This window comes from Miniopterus natalensis, chromosome 14, assembly GCF_054644295.1.
Source record: "Miniopterus natalensis isolate mMinNat1 chromosome 14, mMinNat1.hap1, whole genome shotgun sequence".
Lineage (NCBI taxonomy): Eukaryota > Metazoa > Chordata > Mammalia > Chiroptera > Miniopteridae > Miniopterus > Miniopterus natalensis.
Genome location: NC_142094.1, coordinates 44,212,301 through 44,231,361, shown reverse-complemented (window position 1 = coordinate 44,231,361; position 19,061 = coordinate 44,212,301). Strand labels below are relative to the sequence as shown.

The 19,061-nt window shown below is 43.5% G+C and overlaps 1 protein-coding gene across 2 annotated transcripts in view; it reads right to left on the bottom strand.

Moving 5' to 3' along the window:
• The window catches only part of WBP1L (WW domain binding protein 1 like), a 56,948-nt gene that overhangs the window by 17,908 nt on the left and 19,979 nt on the right, over window positions 1-19,061 (bottom strand). The window contains exon 1 of one of the 2 annotated variants that reach the window (XM_016219966.2): window positions 15,769-15,925. The exons of the other annotated variant lie outside the window; for it this stretch is intronic. Within the exon in view, the coding sequence (XP_016075452.1) occupies window positions 15,769-15,795 (27 nt within the window). The 5' untranslated portion in view covers window positions 15,796-15,925. Of the gene's footprint in view, window positions 1-15,768; window positions 15,926-19,061 lie in introns of those variants that run through there. 2 annotated transcript variants of the gene reach the window in all.

Here is a 19,061-nt window from a genome sequence, read left to right as displayed (position 1 = left end):
AGCCATTATTGCCAGCATGAAAGACCATGCAAACAGCACTTTGCATTCACTTGGAACTCTTTCAGAATAGCAAAGTTCATTGGCAATGTGAGCTGCTCCAGACACACAAAGAACAGAAAAAGGAGCTGGAGAGAATGCAATGGAGAGTTCAAATATGGAAAATTCTCAGCACCCTCTATGATTATACTTTGCTTTTCTTCCGAGCATCTTCAAGCACTTTACATACATTGTGTTGCTCAGGCCAACTCTTGAGGAGCGACCAGGAAATATCCCTCCCACCCCTCTTGCAGCAGAGGAGAACCAGAGAATGAATTGTACTCTCCCTATGGGCAGGAGCTCTGTCTCTTCCTCCTCCCCCACCCCGAATATGAGCACAGTGCTTGGCACAGAAAGGTTTGCTTAATGAAACAATGGCAACGCAACCTCCATGAAGGCGGAGTAACCTGGGGTGGAATATAGCTAATGTGTACTGAGCACTTGCTATGTGCCAGCAACTGTTTTCAATGCCTGACAGTCACTCTTTTATCTGAACTTGAAAGCAACACTATGAAATGGGTAGTATCAGGGAACTGAGGCGAAGAGAGGCTAAGTAATTTGCCTAAGGTCACGCAGCTAGAAAGTAGTGTAATCTAGTTTGTCAGACTTCAGAGCCTGAGCTTTTAACTATTATTAAGCTATAGCCTCCTTGGTTGAAGTTATACTTCCTCAGTTGCTTTTTCCACTTCAGTTGCTTAAATAAATCCAATGAAATCCCCAAGTCAAATAAAATCAACATTTTATCTTTGATGGAACAGATAAGGACCCTGCCCTGTGGAGCTCTTTGACTTTGAGAACAGGATCCTTCCTTTTCTACTAGTCAGTGAGGAGGGGCAACATGCTTGGGACTCCTCCCTTCTTTGCGCAAAAGGTCATATTTTCACATACTGACTTTCTTTTCTTTTCAAAATATATCTTTATTAACTTCAGAGAGAGGAAAGGAGAGGGAGAGAGAGAGAGAGAGAGAGAGAGAGAAACATCAATGATGAGAGAGTCATTGATCTGCTGCAGCCTACAACCCGGGCATGTGCCCTGACCGGAAATCGAACCCTGATCTCCTGGATCCTAGGTCAACGCTCAACAGCTGAGCCACGCCCGGCTGGGCCACATACTGATTTTCTGAAGAACAGAATGGTGCTTCATCCCAGTGTGGAACACAGGGCCTACATTCCGTCCTTCCAAATTTACTGAGTATCCCGCACCAGCACTGAGCTGGGGAGGGCCCACAATGGGAAAATGGCTAAAAGCAGTCCTGATGCCTATCCTTGAGGAGTCTGAAGTTTCCAGGGACGTGGGGTGGAGTAACCACACAGATACAACTGCAGCTAGGAGGGGAAAACACATGAGTCAGTGAGAGTTACAACAGTAAGACCTAGCAGCTAGTTAAGAAGGTCCAGACGGCTTCTGGGCGGAAGGCAAGTTGGAACTGAGATAGTCAGGATGGTTGGGAAGTTAGTAACAAGGGAAGAGGGACAGGAAGAACATTCCGGGCCGGGGGAGCAGAAAAGCAAAGCCCTTTAGCTAGGAATGGCTGAGGACGTAGGGAGAAATGTTGGGTAAGCAGGGACCAGACTGGGGGGGGGGGCACGCCGCAAGATCAGATTTGTATTCTATTATTTTTGTTTATTTTCTTTCAGATTTGCATTTTAAAGATACCTTCTTCCCAGCAGTTTCATTTGCATAAAACACCATGGCCAAAAAAATGCTAGAAGGGTAAAACTTCACACAAATGAACTTTGTGCAAATAAATGACTTAAGCTTTTATGCCCAGGTGTTTTATCTCAGGAAGGACAGTGGCAATGACCATTAGGATCCTCGTGTGTTACAGGTATGTGACTTTAAGCCCTTGTACCACAGTGACCAGCTCCAAGAGATGGGGCACATGTGGTCACTAAACAAATAGCACAGGCACAAAGAAGCAGCAAGAATGACCAACACGGAGCTGGAAGGAACATTTTTACAGTGGAGAAGGATGGACGGCACGCCTTTGCACATGTGCAAAACATTATCTCATCTCTTTGGTGGCAGCAGAAACTGTGGGACTAACAACATTTTCCTTAAGAGTTTCCAGGTCTTATAGTTGCTATTCTTAGCTGAACCACTGTAAAGGTCAATTTAATCAGCACAAGAACTTTCAAAGTGCCAGCATAAAAAGAGACACTGGGCGGTAATAGTTGCCCAGGGATGGTTTCAATTTGCCAATTTATGGGGCTGGAAAGCTCTGCTAGCAACTGGCAACAGCACCTTCATGTTCTTAGGAAAGCACTGAAGTTTTCAAGTTTAAAAGTAAAAAAATAGGAAAACTGAAGTATTTCACAGGATGCTAAAACACTATCTTGGCTGCTAGCTATGAATGAATTTGGAGCACCACCTCTGGTTTTCCTTACAGGGAAAAGAAACAGTTTCTAATGGAAATATCCAATTCCACGAATCAAGTAACAAGTTATGTTGTTTTTATATCCTCACCTGAGGATATTTTTTTCATTGCTTTCAGAGAGTGGAAGGGGGAGAGAGAGAGAAAAAAAAATCCATGAGAGAGACATTGATTGGTTGCCGCCTGCACGCACCCTCAGCAGGGCCGGGGATCGAGCCCGCAACTGAGGCACGTGCCCTCGGCTGGAATCAAACCCAGGACCCTTCAGGCCGACGTTCTAAACACTGAGCCAAACCGGCTAGGGCAACAAGTATGTATTGATACTCCTTCCCCATGTGCCAAGCACTGTGCTAGATGTTACAGCTACAACAATGAGCAGGAGATTCTGGGGGAAGAGATCCTGCTTCTGGCAATACTGCTGGGTAGGTAACTTAAAAAAATTATTCTGTCTTCTAGAAATACCGTCTATATAACCATATCCTTTTAATTACACAGCTGAGCTTGCAAGAAAGCAAGGAGGATCCCCAGGGACCAAAAATGTTGTGGGGAACTAGAAACTACACTGGTAAATGAGGTCAAGTCTTTCCAGTTGCCCTGGAAAGTGGCTGTTTGTTGCTCTTGGACATACCTGAAACAGGGAATTGGAACTAAGCACCAATATAAAGTGAGGATCCTTAAGCAGAGAGAGAGCAGACTAGGGAAAAAAAACTAGCCCATTGGGCCCTGGCTGGTGTGGCTCAGTTGGCTGAGCACCATATCCAGTGCACCAAAAGGCTGCAGGCTCGATTCCTGGTCAGGGCACATGCCCAGGTTATGGGCTCAATCTCCAGCAGGGGGGTGTAGGAGGCAGCCGATCCATTGACTGACTGACTTATGAACGTTTCCCTCTCACATCAATGTTTCTCTTTCTCTTTCCTTCTCTCCCTCTCTCTCTAAAAGTCAATTAAAAAAAAAACTCTAAAAAAATAAAACAAAAAACTAGCCCACTGGTACACAGTGACAAAAAAGCTCTGAAGTGAGAACAAAAGAAGTATCTCCTCTTATAATCTGTAACCATAGGCCTTTTGCAAACTAATTTCAGACTTAAATTGTACTACTTACATGGTCTGAGAATCCCCAACCCAAAAGTTTAACACAAAAAGTGGGCTTAGGCTGGCAATAACTCTGTGACAGCTGCCAGAAGAAATGTAAAACTCTAGTAAGACCTACCCTCAATCAGGGCATGAAGGATTCCCACAAATAAAGCTCTGTTAAAGATGAACTCACAATACAAAATACAAAAATTTATGCAGAAATAATACATCACAAAAAGTTGGGAAATTCAACAAATAGCAGGATAAGACTTTCTAAAAAAAGAAAATAGAATGACCATATAAACGATAAAATACATGTTTCAATTGATTAAAGCCAAAAAGAAAGAATGAAAAACATACTGAAAAAGAGACAGCAACCAAGAAGTCTGGGGGAAAAATAAAACTTGTAGAAAAATAGTTATTGAAATTAAAAACTAAACAGATGGGTTACACAGAGATTAGACCGGTGTGACTGAGTACAATGAATCTCAGGCAGAGTAGTGTGAAAGGAAGAGCTGAGAATTCAGGAGAAGCCAGACCTCAAGTGCTTTGTACAACATTTAAAATAATATCCAAAGTATCACAGTTTGTAAATTCATTGTTGGCTAACATAGCTAGTTTCTCCTTAGTTGGTGGAGATTTGACTATCAAAATATTTTTGCAACTCTCATATTTACTTTTCAACTTGGACTCCTTCCTTTATTTTTACCCCGCTACCCAAGTTGTAGCTGCTACTGCAGAGTAAGCAACAAAATCAACTTTCCTTCCATTTTTGTTTGGTTTTGGTTAATCCTCACCAGAAGATATTTTTTCCATTGATTTTTTTTTTTTGGGGGGGGGAGGAACACTGATAGGTTGCCTCTAGCACAAGAGCCAACCGAGGCCAGGAATTGAACCCGCAACCCAAGTACATGCCCTTGACCGGAAATCAAACCTACGACCCTTTGGTGCGTGGGCCAATGCTCTAACCACTGATCCACACTGGCCAGGGCAACTTTCCTCCCATTTTTAAATCAGGAATGGTTTTCCAGAAAGTAGACCAAATTCTAGCACTGCACATCTACTAAAGTGGAGTTCTATCTGATTTTGGTAATGCTCTATGACCAAAGTATAAGAGAGGCTTCATAAACAAGGCATATTTGAAATGGCTAAATGAGAGGTGATAGCAAGCAACTTTCACTTAGAATCAGATATTTTTGTTCTATTCTAGATAGAATCTTCAATTTCTGAAAATGCAGCAATTCTAGGTCTTTAGAAAAAGACTTGCAGGTGGTCATAAAAAATAGTCTTTAAAGTTTTGTGGGCTGTAAATAAATAAATAAATATATACTTTGTGGAATTACCTATATTTTACAATAAGTTAAGCTCATTTTTCCCCTAATACTATTGCTTTTAAGGCTGTTTGAAGAACTGAGGAAAATAAGTAGAATTGTTCAAGGACACATTTGTAACTGGGTTTAAGGAAGTTACGGAGGAGTTGGGAATAAAGGGAAGTAAGTTCTGTCAGAGGAATGATTCAGCAAGGAGTCCTGGACTATCTATTAGTCTAACCTCCCTCTCTTTGATGGTAGGGATTGTTATATATTATTTTTGTCTCCGTCACAATATATACTATATATGACAATTACACCTTTAAGCTTTACTAGCTAAAGGAGCTCCGATAAAGGGCAGGCCATAGCTAAGAAGTTAACCAAGACTCTGCTTTGTATGGACTGGGATATTAGGAATGAACTTTTATGCTGTTTGGTTGAGTTCAGTAATTTTCCAAAAGGACAAATAGCCGGGGGCAGGTTCCCCTAACCAAGCCAGTAAATCTCATCTGGTGAGATTCAGGCTCATCCCTCAAATTGGATAGTGTGCCCTTAAGTTCTCTATACTCTAGCTTCCAGGGCTCAGGAACACCCAGTCTCCCATCCTCTAGTTGTAAAGTGCCTTTAAGGGTCAAGCCAAAGACTGGAGCTACTGAGAGATTTGAGAAAAGCCTAGAACCAATGGGGGCAGCTGCCACTTCAAGATTTGACTTAAGTGTATGCTGCTGAAGGGGAGTTCCAGAGGCCCCTGATGGATCAGGGACAGGGGTACATTTACTTCATCCTGTGAGGGCCCCCTGGAACAATTCTAACAGTCTTCTCTTAAAGAATCTGAGGAAGGGCAACACAGTGAGTCAGAACTAGTCAAGAGCACCTCACAAGTAAGTGAACATGCCCCAAACTAGCAATGAACACACTGAGACAACAAATGCAACAAAATTGAGATGTTTCCCATGGGTCCAAAATCACCTGGGGTATTACAGTGGTACCTCCGTTTTCTAATGTAATCCATTCCAGAAGACCGTTTGAGTTCTGAAACGTTGGAAAACTGAGGGATCAACAGCCAACAGCGGGGCCTCAGTATCTTGCATTCAGTGGAAGCCGTGTGACATGTTCTCCTTCCAAGGCGTGTTTGAAAACCGAAATGTTCGCCAACAGAGACGTTCAAAAACCGAGGTACCACTGTAGTTAAGAATGCAGCTTGTGCTCCGGCTGGTGTGGCTCAGTTGGCTGAGCATCATCCTATGCACCAAGAGGTTGCTGGTTCGATTCCTGGCCAGGGTACATGCCTGGGTTTCGGGCTCAGTCCCCAGTAGGGGTTGTGCAGGAGGCAGTCGATCGATGTTTCTCTCTCTCCCTCTGCCTACCCCCCCCCCTAAAATCAATAAAAACACATTTAAAAAAAAGAAAAAAGAATGTAGCTTGAGAACCTCTGGGGACAGACTGAAGAAATCTGCCATTTAAAACACACTCCCCTGATTATGCTCATATATATTCAAGTCTGAGAATCACTGCCCTAGATTTATAATAAATGTAAAATATACACAGTTCTTGTCCCCTAAAAGTGGAATATCTAATATTCTTTTTCTAGAATCCCAAAAACATCCCAACAGTTACCCCCAAGACTAGCCACTTAGAATCAAGACACATTAAATTATTTATAATTTCCCTGCCTCAGTCCATAAAAATATACACACAGTATATCATAAACATAATTTTTTTAGAAGTTAACATATCAGTTGGGTACATTCCTATCCACACAGCACTGTTGCTGTCAAAGCTGCAATGCAACTGGATCCTCATTAAATAGCCCCCAAACAGAGCAGCCAACAAAGAAATTAAAATCCATTTCCTGTGTTGCTATTAGGAACCTGAATAACAAACTCAGATAAAGCCACTTGACCCTGGTAGGAAAATCCCAGAGCAAAGACTGGAAGTTGCAACATATCCCATGGTTTTATTAAAAGCTACTTGTCAATGTCCTAGTGCAAGCAGGCCTGCAGGGTCTGGCTGGCTGCAGCAGTATAGGACATTGGATTAATGTGCCCCTCTTTCCTCCCTGGACACTTAGAAGGAAAAGCAGTCCTGCCTTGAGATACTCCCCCAAAACCCCCCATGACTGGTCACAGAATAAATGCACTGAGAAATGTGGCATTTCAGCAAGAGCTGGTGCAGAGCTAAGAACAAAATAGCAGGTAGCACGCAACAGAGCAAGTGGTACTTCAACTGAGCAGGAAGGCAATTCAGCGGACTTGCCATGTTGGTCTTTTCTGTCCCATGTTGTATCACTGCCTCTCCTGCTACAAATCAGGGATTGCAAACTGGTGGCCCTTAGGATACAATGGGCCTACTAATGGTATCTTTTTTTCCCAATGTTTTTTTAAAAAAATGGAATTACCTGTCAATACTTTAAAATGAGAACAATTCATACAGAAATTCAGGTTTTCAGATTCTCTTGAAAATTCAGGACACATATATTAGGGCCTTAGGGCCAAATTAGGCTGAGTCACAGATGTTCATGAGCTCTGGCTCTGCCACAGCCTTCCCAAAAATCCCTACTATCCAATACCCCATCTACCTGACTCAAGCCTATCTGGCCCCTGTGGGCATCTGATCAGCTTTTGTTGCTCTCAAGTTCAGTAAGAGATTGTTCATTCCCTCACCTTGAGCTTAAGACATGCCACAGAGGCCCAAATATAAACACAGCAGACAACTGAGGCTCAAGAAACACCTTATACACAACTGTAAAATAGGCACCTGGACAAGGAGAAGGGTCCCTCTTTCATCCATGTGGGAAATATCTCTGCAGAGTCAGGAAAATCTCCTGCCACAACACTCAAGAGATGCGATAGAGCCAAGTTCTGCCCAGAGACTGTTAATCAAGCATTTGGCTCGGCGTTTTTATCTATGTTATATATTCCCCTCTTTATAGGAAACTAAGGAACTAAGGTTTAGAGTGGTCACACAGCTAGAACAAGTTTTCTGGACCTAAAGCCCAAATTTTAGTGGAAAGAATTTCATGCTTAGGTGTTATCCTAAACTTTCCTACTAGATGCTGACAGGCACAAAAAACAACAGATAAAATGTGAACTTTGTCTTTGAGGAACTTCGTAATAAGTAAACTGTTATATTAAAAAAAAAAAAAAAAAAATTTAGCCCTGGCCAGGCAGCTCAGTTAGTTAGAGCGTCATCCTGATATGCCAAGGTTGCGGGATCAATCCCCAGTCAGGGCACATATGAGAAGCAGCCAATGAATGCATAAATAAGTGGAACAACAAACTGATGTTTCTCTTTCTCTCAAATCAATTTTTTTAAAAAATTTTTTAATGTTTACCTTATCTATGGATAAGGAAGTGACACTTAGCATAAGGCTGCAGATAACAAAACTGGGATCCTCAAAACCCTGGTCTGGCTTTTGGTTCAATATTCTTTCTATGACTGGCTTCTAGCTCATCAAAGCCTTTGTTATATCTTGAAAATGGCTCTTGATCAAATAAAATACTTCTTTGAAAGGGATCTGAAATAATAAAGGTACAAGTTAATTTGTTGCTGATGTGCTTTAAACGGGATTCACCAGTTTCATTTGACAGTGAAGAGCACACGTGGGGTCTCAGGGGCAGAGTCCTCATTTTAAGCAAAATTCTAAAATCAACCCCATTTTTTGCCAGCAGTTCTATCCCACTGCAGCAGGCTTTTGTTGAGAGCTAAAGAAAAAATAACGGGACTTGCCTTGTGTGCCTGTTTGTCTAGAGACCAGTAGCAGAGATCTAATGCCAATGAAAAGTTCAACACTTTGAAGAAACGGTTTACTTCTACCTTGAACAAAGGGTCACGTTAACAATGGTCTCCCTGCAAATAGATAAATTTTTTTTTAAATCTTCAGAATCCAGAGGCTCCATCTCCAAAATATGCTGAATAACTTTAAAGACCTTTCTGAACTCTAAGATCTTAGATTAAAAGATGGATTTAGAAAAGGGAGAATTTAGTATGTTATCAAAGATAGATTATAATAAACCCACACCACAGTAACAGGCACCTGGCTTGAAATATGGCCTATTATTCAAATAACTGCTCTCTAATTGTTCTTTAAGCTACATACAGTTATTTGGGCACTACTGAGTTCCTATTCTTCGGGGGTTGCTTATGCAGATTATTCAGATTAAGTGGTGAAATGTCAGTTCCAGAAGGGCTAGATGTACTGGCCATAAAAAATTAACTCTACACGTATATTCTTCACCAGACATAGTACCCGCTCACAGGGGCAACCAAGATGTCACAATTCTAAGTCTCTGAGCAGACAATTAACACATATTGCTTAGAACGCAGCAGGAAAAAAGTACACCTATTTCCCCTTTATTAAAACATTCCACATTCCCTGAGGCCTATGAATTCATGACTACTTCCTAAGCAAAGTGGACCATACCACTCATAAGTAGATTCCAACCCACAGTTTCTGGCACTATTGACATTTGGACCCCGATCATTCTTTGCTGTGAGGATTGTCCTGTGCTTGGTAGGATGTTTACTAGCAGTGTTGGCATCTACCCACTAGATGCAGGTAGCAACACCCCACACCCCCCTTGTTGTAACAACCAGGAATGTCCAAACATTGCCAGATGTCCCCTGGAGAGGGGGGCAAAACTGCCAGACAAATTTCACCACACAATTTAGTGCAGATCATGTTCCGTTCAGTCTTGTTGCCTGATGGCATCATGGACTTCCCAATTATTCTATAAATTCCCTGAGAGCAGAACTGATGTCAGTCTCTCAAGTGCACCTACCCTAGCAAAGGATCAGATATCCAAAACCTACAGAAAGTACTGATCCTGGTGAGTGACAGTCAAGTAACTGCAGGAACTGGTCCTGCCTGGCACTCCCTGTGCCTCTTAGCTACCAGGTACAAGAAAGGATCCTCCAAGGGTTAAGCCAAGGCTGTGGTGATGTGATTTCACATAACTGCCGAGAGACCTACCCATGGCTCTCTGGCCATGACAGGTTTACAGTAACCCAGCACAACCTGAGCCTGGTCCATTAATCTGGAACCTCACCCAGAGACCAGGAGCTATTGCATGTTCTATTTTTGTTGGCAGCCTGCCCCAGCCTATCCTGGGCCTTCTCACCACACTCCAGAGCCACACCCAGAGGAGTGGGAGGTCACAGGTATTCACACCACTGCCTGGTGGGTAACCAGGGATTTCCAAACCCTTGATGAAAACCACACGATAAATTGGGCAGTATTTGAAACCAAGAATTGAGACCATGTGTCACAGTTCAGTGGAAGCTCCTGAGAGGAGTGTGTTAAGAGAACCAAACAATAATAAATACTCTGGCCTCCTTGATGCAGTGCCCAAGGGAACCAATGTCTTATATGCAACACAGTCCCAGCAAACCCTCAGCCACTTTCAGGAAAAGAAGTCACCATGTTACACTCCAGCCATTGTCAAAGCATGTCTCCTGAAATGCCTACAGCTTTCCACCACTGCCCCTCCTCTCCCTTTCAGTTAAAAGAACAAGATAAATCAAGCCAGCCACCTAAAATTGAATCAGCATTTCCAGCAACCAGCAACAGAGGCCTCTTGTGAGGTCCAGGGTTCGAGCCCAGCTGAGGCCTGCCCAGAGAAGCAATGGCCACAGAGGGGCAAAGAAATGGCTAAAACAGGTCAACCTGCAGGGATGTTTCAACTATAGATTAGCACAAACAGTCAAGAAATGCTGGGGGGGGGTGGGGGGGGTGGAGGCAGATTAAGAAACTAGTATTTGGCTGGTAAGGAATTAGGGCAGGACAAGGAATTTTTATAGCCCAGTTTTTTAAGTAGCCCAAAATGATTGTTTTTCTGGACTAAAATTTACATCTTCAAAGGAAAGGGGTGGGAGGGGGGTGGATGAAACTCATGGGATATCACTGGAGGAAGTAAATGTTTTCTTTGGCTCCATCCTGGATAAAAGTCTCAAAATCAGCAGATAGTCGTCTTTTCCACTAAATTATTGTCCAGGCCACTGAGTTCTCTTAGCTTTGATATCAGGAATGTGATGAAAAACAAGCCACTTTCCTCTAAAAAAGCACCTTCTTGCAATAGAGGTGGTTGGGGTTTAAAAATTCACCAGAAAGGCTTAGATAACAGCCACCCTTTCTCACTTTTAGGGGACAGTAGGGAACTGAGGTGTTCTATGGTGCTTCACTTACAAGATTTTTACAAATCAGTTCCGATAAGGATTTTGGCTCCAACCTCTGGTAGTACAAACAAGTGTCACCTTGGCATGTGCTGCACTATACACAGCCAGTTACCCTCCAAGCAGAATCTTGCTCAATTTGTCCTGAACCTGGTAAAGAGAGGCTAAGCACACAAAGAGGGTAATGGTGACTGGAAGTCAACACTCAGTCCTCTGCTGAGCATAGGGCACGCAGGTAGGTCTGGCAGCAGACTCTGGTATAGGTAGGTCCCATACCAGGGCAATATGCAAGAGTAGGACAACATTGAGAAGAACTGGCCCCAGAGCTACCACTGCCACCCATTAGCTGTGTGATCCTCAGGCGAGAACTTGAGTTTCAGTTTCCTCACAGTAGAAAGGAGATAAGACCGTCTACCTCACGGGTGGCTGTCTTGATGAAATAATAAAAGTATCATGTAAATGTCAGCTAATATCCAGCAGTTTAGGGGGTACATTAGAAGTTGGCAAATTCCTCTTCCCACCTTGCAGCTTTAGGCTGGCTATTACCACAGCATTTTCAGTGTTGTCCTTGTAAGACCCTCAGATCTCTTACCATGCCCAGGGAGTAACTGGTGTTCAATATTCTGGTTGCCCTGACAATCAGCATCAGGCCAATCAAAGGCCTGTAGGGACCAGGTCCCCCTTTCAAGAATATAAAAAGCCCCTTGGCCCAGGAGTTGGTCCCTCTTAGCTGTCCCTATCCATGTCAAATTCTAAAATGGCAAGGGCACAATGCCTGAGAGAGTCCCAGACCTATCCCAGTTTTGTTGGAGAATACTCATTTCTAGTATCAGGGATCATCTCACTTTATCAGTGGCACAATTTGAGGCACAGTGGGCCCTTCTCACAGAGAAAGGCAACATTCCAAGGTGCAAGATATAAATTATTGTCTTGATGGATCTAGCCTGCATTCTGACTAGAATTTATCTTCGACTAGCCCTTCCACACACCTACAGTGCAACTGAGACTACTAGACTATGGAAAGGGCCACCTGCAGAAAGTCATCTCTTCACTCCTCTGAACTTCTGTAACACTCTGTTCCTCTCTAATGTCACTAAGCACCACCTGCCCAATGTTCCAGTTACCTGCACACTTGTTCTGCTTCCCCTACCTGACTGTAAACCTCTTGAGGGCAGGGACAGAGGTTATACCTCTTTTTATGCACATGTTTTGAACAGAATAGGTGCAAAATACTTTGATATAGAATGTTGGTCATAAGAATGCTTCAGCATTACAAAATCAATACCTTCTGAACCAAACAGGAAATAGAATTCATGCAAATCAGCACACTAAGAACATTCTAATTGCAGTCTTGTTCTCTGCAAATCAGTAATACATTAGGTATACATGATAGATTCTCCCTTAACCAGAAAACCCATTTTCTGATCTTGCCAGATAATAAAATACACACACACACCCATATAGATAGCATGCTCAATTGTATGTTTTATCTAAAATTTGGTACATAGTGCCTTCTCAAAAAGTTCAGCAGGTGACTCTCTTATGAATTTTAGCTCCTCTAAGCAAAAAGACTACTCTTTAATTAACACTGTATAGTTCTGCCATGCAAAGGACAGTTAAGACAGCTCACTAGAAGGAAGCTACAGGCCTATCTGCCTTTTACAGACACTGAATTCATGTCACACTCATTTTGACTGAAGGGCCCTAATGCTTTCCTCCTCCTCTGTGACAAAGGACACCAATACTTGGTGAGCCAAGTTCTTTAACACCAAGACTCACAGATGACAGTTTCCCTTCTCATCCGCAGAAGAAAACAAAAACAACACTCCCAACCTGATCTGCCTAGAATGCTCTTTCCCCAGCTCATATGTCTGGTAAACTCCTACTCATCCTTCAAGATTCAGATCAGATATCACCTCCAGAAAGCCTTCCAAGCCACCTTCCCTCCCCCAACCTGATTTAGATGCTTTCCCACCCTCAGCTATTATAGTTCCTGGGGATTCCTCAGCTGTACTCTCAGCATACTGTCATGTAATTATTTCCCTGCTACTAAAGGGTGGGGATGGGGGAAAGAGGATCACTCAAAGTGACCAGAAACTACCAGGATCAGCACCTCCATAGAAATGCATGTTCCTGGACCCCACCCCCACCTACTGAATCTGCATTTTAATAAGCCCGCCTCACAGGTGATTTTTATGCATTTTGAAAAGAATTGCATTACAGTGTGAGCTCCCAGGAATTAAGAACTGTGCTTTATTTCGTTTTTTTGCATCCTTTGTACCTTGACCTCTTTCATTAGGTGTTCAAAATCTCCATGCAGTGGCATTATTCAATAGATGATGCATGCCTGAGAGTCTTCACAGAGTAAAATGCAAATGTTCACACAGATAAGAGCAGTGTCTTATCTGGCTCCTGGACCACCTAGAAGCAACTTCAGAAAATATGCCCCAACTGGAACAATGCATTAATCCCACTCTATTCTCACAGACATTAGACAAAGTTGTCTAGGTGAGAAAATCTCTCAGACTTTAGAATTTTAAAAAAACAGGGCTTTTAAAAAACCCCAAAACCTTCAACTACCATTTCCCTAACTGAACAACTTTGGGCAAGTGGCTTAATTTCTATAAGCCTCAGCACGCACTTCTATAGAAACAGAATCACACTACCACAAAGGACAAGGTTGTGAGTTATGTGAATTAAAAGGAAAAAAGTATTTAATAGTGCATATATATTATGTATGATAAAGATAAGTAGCATATATAGTTTATGTCATTTTTTAAAAAACAGAATTATCACCAAGTAATCTTTAGAAGGTTGGCTTTTACATGGGTCCAATAAAGAACAGTTTTAACCGTCAGACACAGAAATGCTAGAAATAAACAATTATGTAACCAAAATACTCAAGGTTTTTATAGGCAAGGCTTGAATCACAGAAGCTGAGGGCAGAAGGGGCCTTCAAGAGGTCCTCTAGTTTAGCCTTCTACCAGGAACCTGTTCAGAAATAAGAGCTAGAGATTCACCTGCTCTTGATCTTCTGAGATGCCCCCCAAAACAACCAACCCAGCCCTTTACCCATCACTACATCCTCTCACTTAACTGAGTGGGAGGGTATTGAATTTCTCATTTGCCCCCCAATACATAAGATTAATAGTATACTGGTACAGTAAGCCACAGCCTCCCAATTCTCAGTCAATGCACAATGAGAGTCACCAAATGACACCAAATGACCGGTGCAAGAGCTCCTGCCCACCACACCCTCCACCTTGGTAAAGGAATTTGTCCTCCAGACTTTCTGGTACTCCTGCTGTCTTGCATTCTTCAGGAATGAGTGGATAAAAACAAGTTATGTTTTTAACTAAAAGGCCTACTCTCAGCCAGCCAAGGTGCTACAGTTATAAATACATTCTTTTGTGAAATCCTCCCAATAACTCTTTTGAGTAGGTTTTATTATTTTCATTTCAAAGATGAGGTTCAGAACAGATAAGCAGGCCTGCCTACTGAGACCACAGAGTCAGGATATGGACACAGGTCTTTCTTGCTCCCCAGCCCTACTCTTTCCTCGATATCAGGCACACTCTCCCCATTATCTGACCTAGGATGGGATGCTCCATCCATCCCATTTCCAACGCTGCTCAAAAGCCTCACCAGGGTTCTCTCTGCCCCCAGGTTAAAATGACAGTCTTGGGGAAAAGAGGAGATACTCAAATGGGAACCCTGCCTATCAACTGCATGAAAGAAACACTGAAGATCAACAGGAGCAGTAATGCAATGTGTGGAGCTATTCAGAGAAGCTTACTTTTAAAAGAGTTTCAGGCAACCCAAGGGAGATTTGCTCACCTAGCACTTTTCTGGGCGAGATTAGACCACCAGTCCTTAGCAGGGACTCTCTAAGGCTTCTGGTTTGATCTTTTCTGTGGCTTTTGCTCACCAGAAACAGGCAGCAGAGGGTGTGTGTCCCTCCCCACCCCCTCTTACAGAGGCCCCGGTTACAGTTACGCATTCCGATACAGACATGCCTTTCAGACCAAGGAGGGGGATGGCCAACTCTCAGAAGCCCTGGAACAAATAGTTGGCAACAGCTGTGTCTGCAGCAGACAGCAGTTGGTCCCTTGCTACTGTTTTCTCATCCCAACTAGGTTACCGGCTATAATGTAGTGCCCCTACTTCAAACAGCGGCTCCCAAAGCAATCAAGTCTCAGCCACAGGGGTCTGTTGGTTTTGAAAAATCAGTCAGGAAGGCCAAAAGGTGGTTGATCCCTCCCCCATGCCTCTGCAGTGTCCAGGGTGTCCCTCAGGCACACAGCCCTGACCACATGCTTAAAAGGAGAAAACCTTTGGGAGCCCTTCCCTTTAAAAAAAGATCTCCCCTATCCACTCAGAAATCTCTTTAGGACCAAAGAACTGTAAAGTAATCTCCGCTAACTAGCCAAATCAAAATGGAGAAGGAATAAAAGGGGTTTTGATGAAGAATCCTACTCTGCCTCTCCCCCTCCCCCACCTCAACCTCTCAACTGTTTCCTCCAAGAAGCTCTGGAAACAGTCTTATGGTGTCTAATGGAAAATAAGAAGGGACGGCCCCAGAGAGACTAGGGGATGTAGGGGGGTTAATAACACGGTGGCTCTAGAAGTAAGGAGCCACTAGCAAACAAGAAGGGAAGGCTGGAAATTTCTGTATGGGGGCTGGCGTGTTATAACTGCGAGACATTTTCTAAAAGGTTCCCTTCACCCCAAGCAGAAGTACCATAAACGAACTCCCACCCTTCTCCCCTTCCCAACCCAGATCCGAGTACAACCAGTTCATTACCTGTTTAAGACCCAAAAGGAAAGGCATCCTGCAAGGGCATCATCCACACTAACGTTTGCAACACGGGGCTTTTAAAAGTTAAGTCCTTGGAATGAGCATTTCCCCTGGTGGGCGTGCATGCTCCACGGTCCCAGTAAAGCAGCCTTCCTGAGCAAAGCAGAGAAAGTAAACAGGGTCCTGGGACCAAGCAGGCACTCTCCCTCCTGCTCTCCTCGCTACCCGCCCCTGCCTGGCTCTGACCCACCCCCACCTTCTCGTGACATATCTCAGACGCAGCAAAGCCCAAGCTGTCTGCCAAGGGGGAAATGACATCAGTTCAGGCACAGGAGAAAAAGCTCCAGACAGCTGCTGTGGAATACTGAGGAGGATGTGCTGCAAACCCGCGATGGCCAGCCCTGGACCGACCTAGAGCTGGAGCCTGCAACAGAGGACAGAGGCGGTCCCAGCTCCCATCAGCTCCCCTCAGTTCTCGGCAGGCTTGGGTGTACATAAAGCAAGAGTCTAAAGCTGAAAAGAGCTACACTTCTCTGAATAAGGACTGGACACTACAACCCCTGAGGTATTGTTTCTCCTCCTTGGGACAGAAAATGAAGCCGAGTCACTGTCAGTTTCACAGAACCTTTCCACTCCCACCCCTGCCAGAGCTGGTACTCAGTAAATAACAGGGCTTTAAGTCTGGCTGTCTCAACTTTCTCTAGGCATTAGGTAATTCGCAGAGGGCGTGGAGAGGCACCTCTTCCCCAACTAAGGTAGGATGTGCTACCTTGGACGCTGACCTCTCCAGCCCTCGATTCAACAGGAGAGTTTATATTTCATAAACAAACTGCACATGTACAGGTGCCAACATCTTTCCTCACTTGTCTTACAAAAGGTACAACAAGTCCCACCGCGGCCTCCAAATTGCCAGTAAAGCAGATCATCTATATTTAAACTAACTCTTGCTTCTTAAAAGTTCACCACCTTAGGTGTGTTGTGCCTTCTTCTCTAAGCTCAGTTTATAGAGAAAATGGCTCTCTAACAGCAAGCTTTGCACAAAAAGCAAAGGCCCTGGGGTTGGTGTCCTGATCTGACTTTTCCTAGCAGTGATGTAAGCCAGCTCTCATCTGGCCACCGTTCCCTAAACAGCAGGTCACAGTAGCTCTCTCCAACCTGAATCCTCTACCAAAGAAAATACTAACAAAGGACAAAAGGCCTATGTTTGGATTTGGACTCGCAGAGGTGACTCTCCTTAAGGAGAGCAATCTTCAGAGGAACTTTATAAATCCAAAGTTACTTTCTGCTAACTTCAAATAAGGTGCAAATAAGGTATAGTTTCCATGACTCAAAGCAAGTATATCTCATCATCTTTTCTGCAACAGTTTTCTTTCAGTGATATTTATCAAAGGCCTCCCTGCGAGTGGCACTGGTCATTTACATGACCCAGGTAAATCAGAAATAATTCTTGCAAATCAGTACCTATCACCCCAACCTAGGACAATAAATTAGTAGTACACAACACTTAAGAGCATGGGGAATTGCCAAAAGTACTTTTCGGTCATTAGTGAATCCAGCCAAACACAACGTGCTTGCTGCAGGTCTCCCACTGACTGTCAAGGTCACACTGACTTTCCTGACAAGGAAATGAATGAGCCAAGCCAGCTGTGCCATTTCCTCGAGGCTCATGAAAAGAATGAATCACAGCCTCACTGCTATGGAGAAGAGAAGTGGGAAGATGTACAGAGAGAAGTGGCTTCTGCTGCTAAAAGTGTTTGGGGCCTAGGGAGCCATTCTTTGGCATATATGTATCTCAAGACATGGTTATACAGTCTATCTCATGCCTTGCTACAGTCCTCACCTATAGGCCAAACTGCCAGACAGGCAGGCGTGGACATCGAGGCACAGCTACCCAAAGAAGAGCGAAGAAGCTGTTTTCAGTGCCTTCCTTTCATTTCCTCAGTTCCTTGCCAACAGCTGACCACCACAAAACATGTGCATCATTATCAAGTTTGACAGCCAAACTGGAGGAAAGGGCTTCCTAAGCCCTTCATGGGCAACTCTGATCTGAACCTGCCTAACAAGACAGGGTGGCACCTGCACTTCTCCAGGAAAAGAACCATGGCGTAAGTGTACTTACTCATTTGTTCTACACCTACTGAACGTCCACAGTGTGCCAGGCACGGCTCTAGGCACTGGGGATACCCGCATGACCAAAATACCCAAGAATCCTTGCTCTGATGGGCTACAGAAACTTTCCCCATTTCTAAACAATACTCATCAGCAGTGATCTCTGAATAAGTGGAATTGCAACAAAATTACTAGAAATCCAAAAATAATTTTGTAGAAGTTCAATCTAAATGATCAAAATTGCATCACAGACTTCCAGATTTCCCCCCAATGAATCATCCTTTATGGATACTACTCAAGATAGTGTTTCTAATCAGCATTTTTCTACTTTTTCTTCTTATAAGATTATACATTCCTGCATGCAAGGCAGCATTAAACCCAAAGCATTACACTTAGCACAATATCACACATCTAATAGAGTAGTTACTGACCATGGCTTTTCAATAATCTACTTCTCCTTGCCCCAGCCCCTTGCTGACCAACCCTCACTGAGCACTGAGATTTGGGTGGTAAGGAGGAAAAGAGGCTGAATTGGCAAATGCAGGCATTGTCAGGAAAGTGACTTCATTTTTTGCCATGCCCTGCAAATATTACCACAGTGTAGTGACAAAGTAGTCAAGTAGTCAGCTTTGGGATTTAAGAGGCAAGATGATCATTAGCAATTTCTGCCAGTGTGAAAAAAAGGGTTCTTTTCTGTAAGTGATCCCGGCTCATACACAGTAGACCAAAGGCAAGTCAAATCCTTCATCACATAATTGTAGTCATCTGCCTGACAATGCAGAATTAAATTCAATGATCAATTCTCCAATTAAAAAAAAAGGAAGCATCACACTAAACCAGAATTAAGCAGGATTATGTTGTCAAAATGCTGCAGTTAAGCAACTGTTTATGGCCTCAAGCAGTGTCTGAGACATCTTTCTGCTGATCAGCTCCCCCCTCCTTCCCAGTTAAGTGAATCCCCCAAAACAGTCATGCTAAAACCCTTTGTATTCTGATTAACATATTTAAGAAGACACACTGCAATAGCATATATGTTCATGGCCAGTGGCATTCATTCTTTCACTGTAGTTGATTTAAGAATCTTTTGGCACCTGGCCAAGCATAGCTCAGTGACTGAGCATCTACCTAGGATCCAGGAGATCATGGTTCAATTCCCGGTCAGGGCACATGGCCAGGTTGTGGGCTCGATC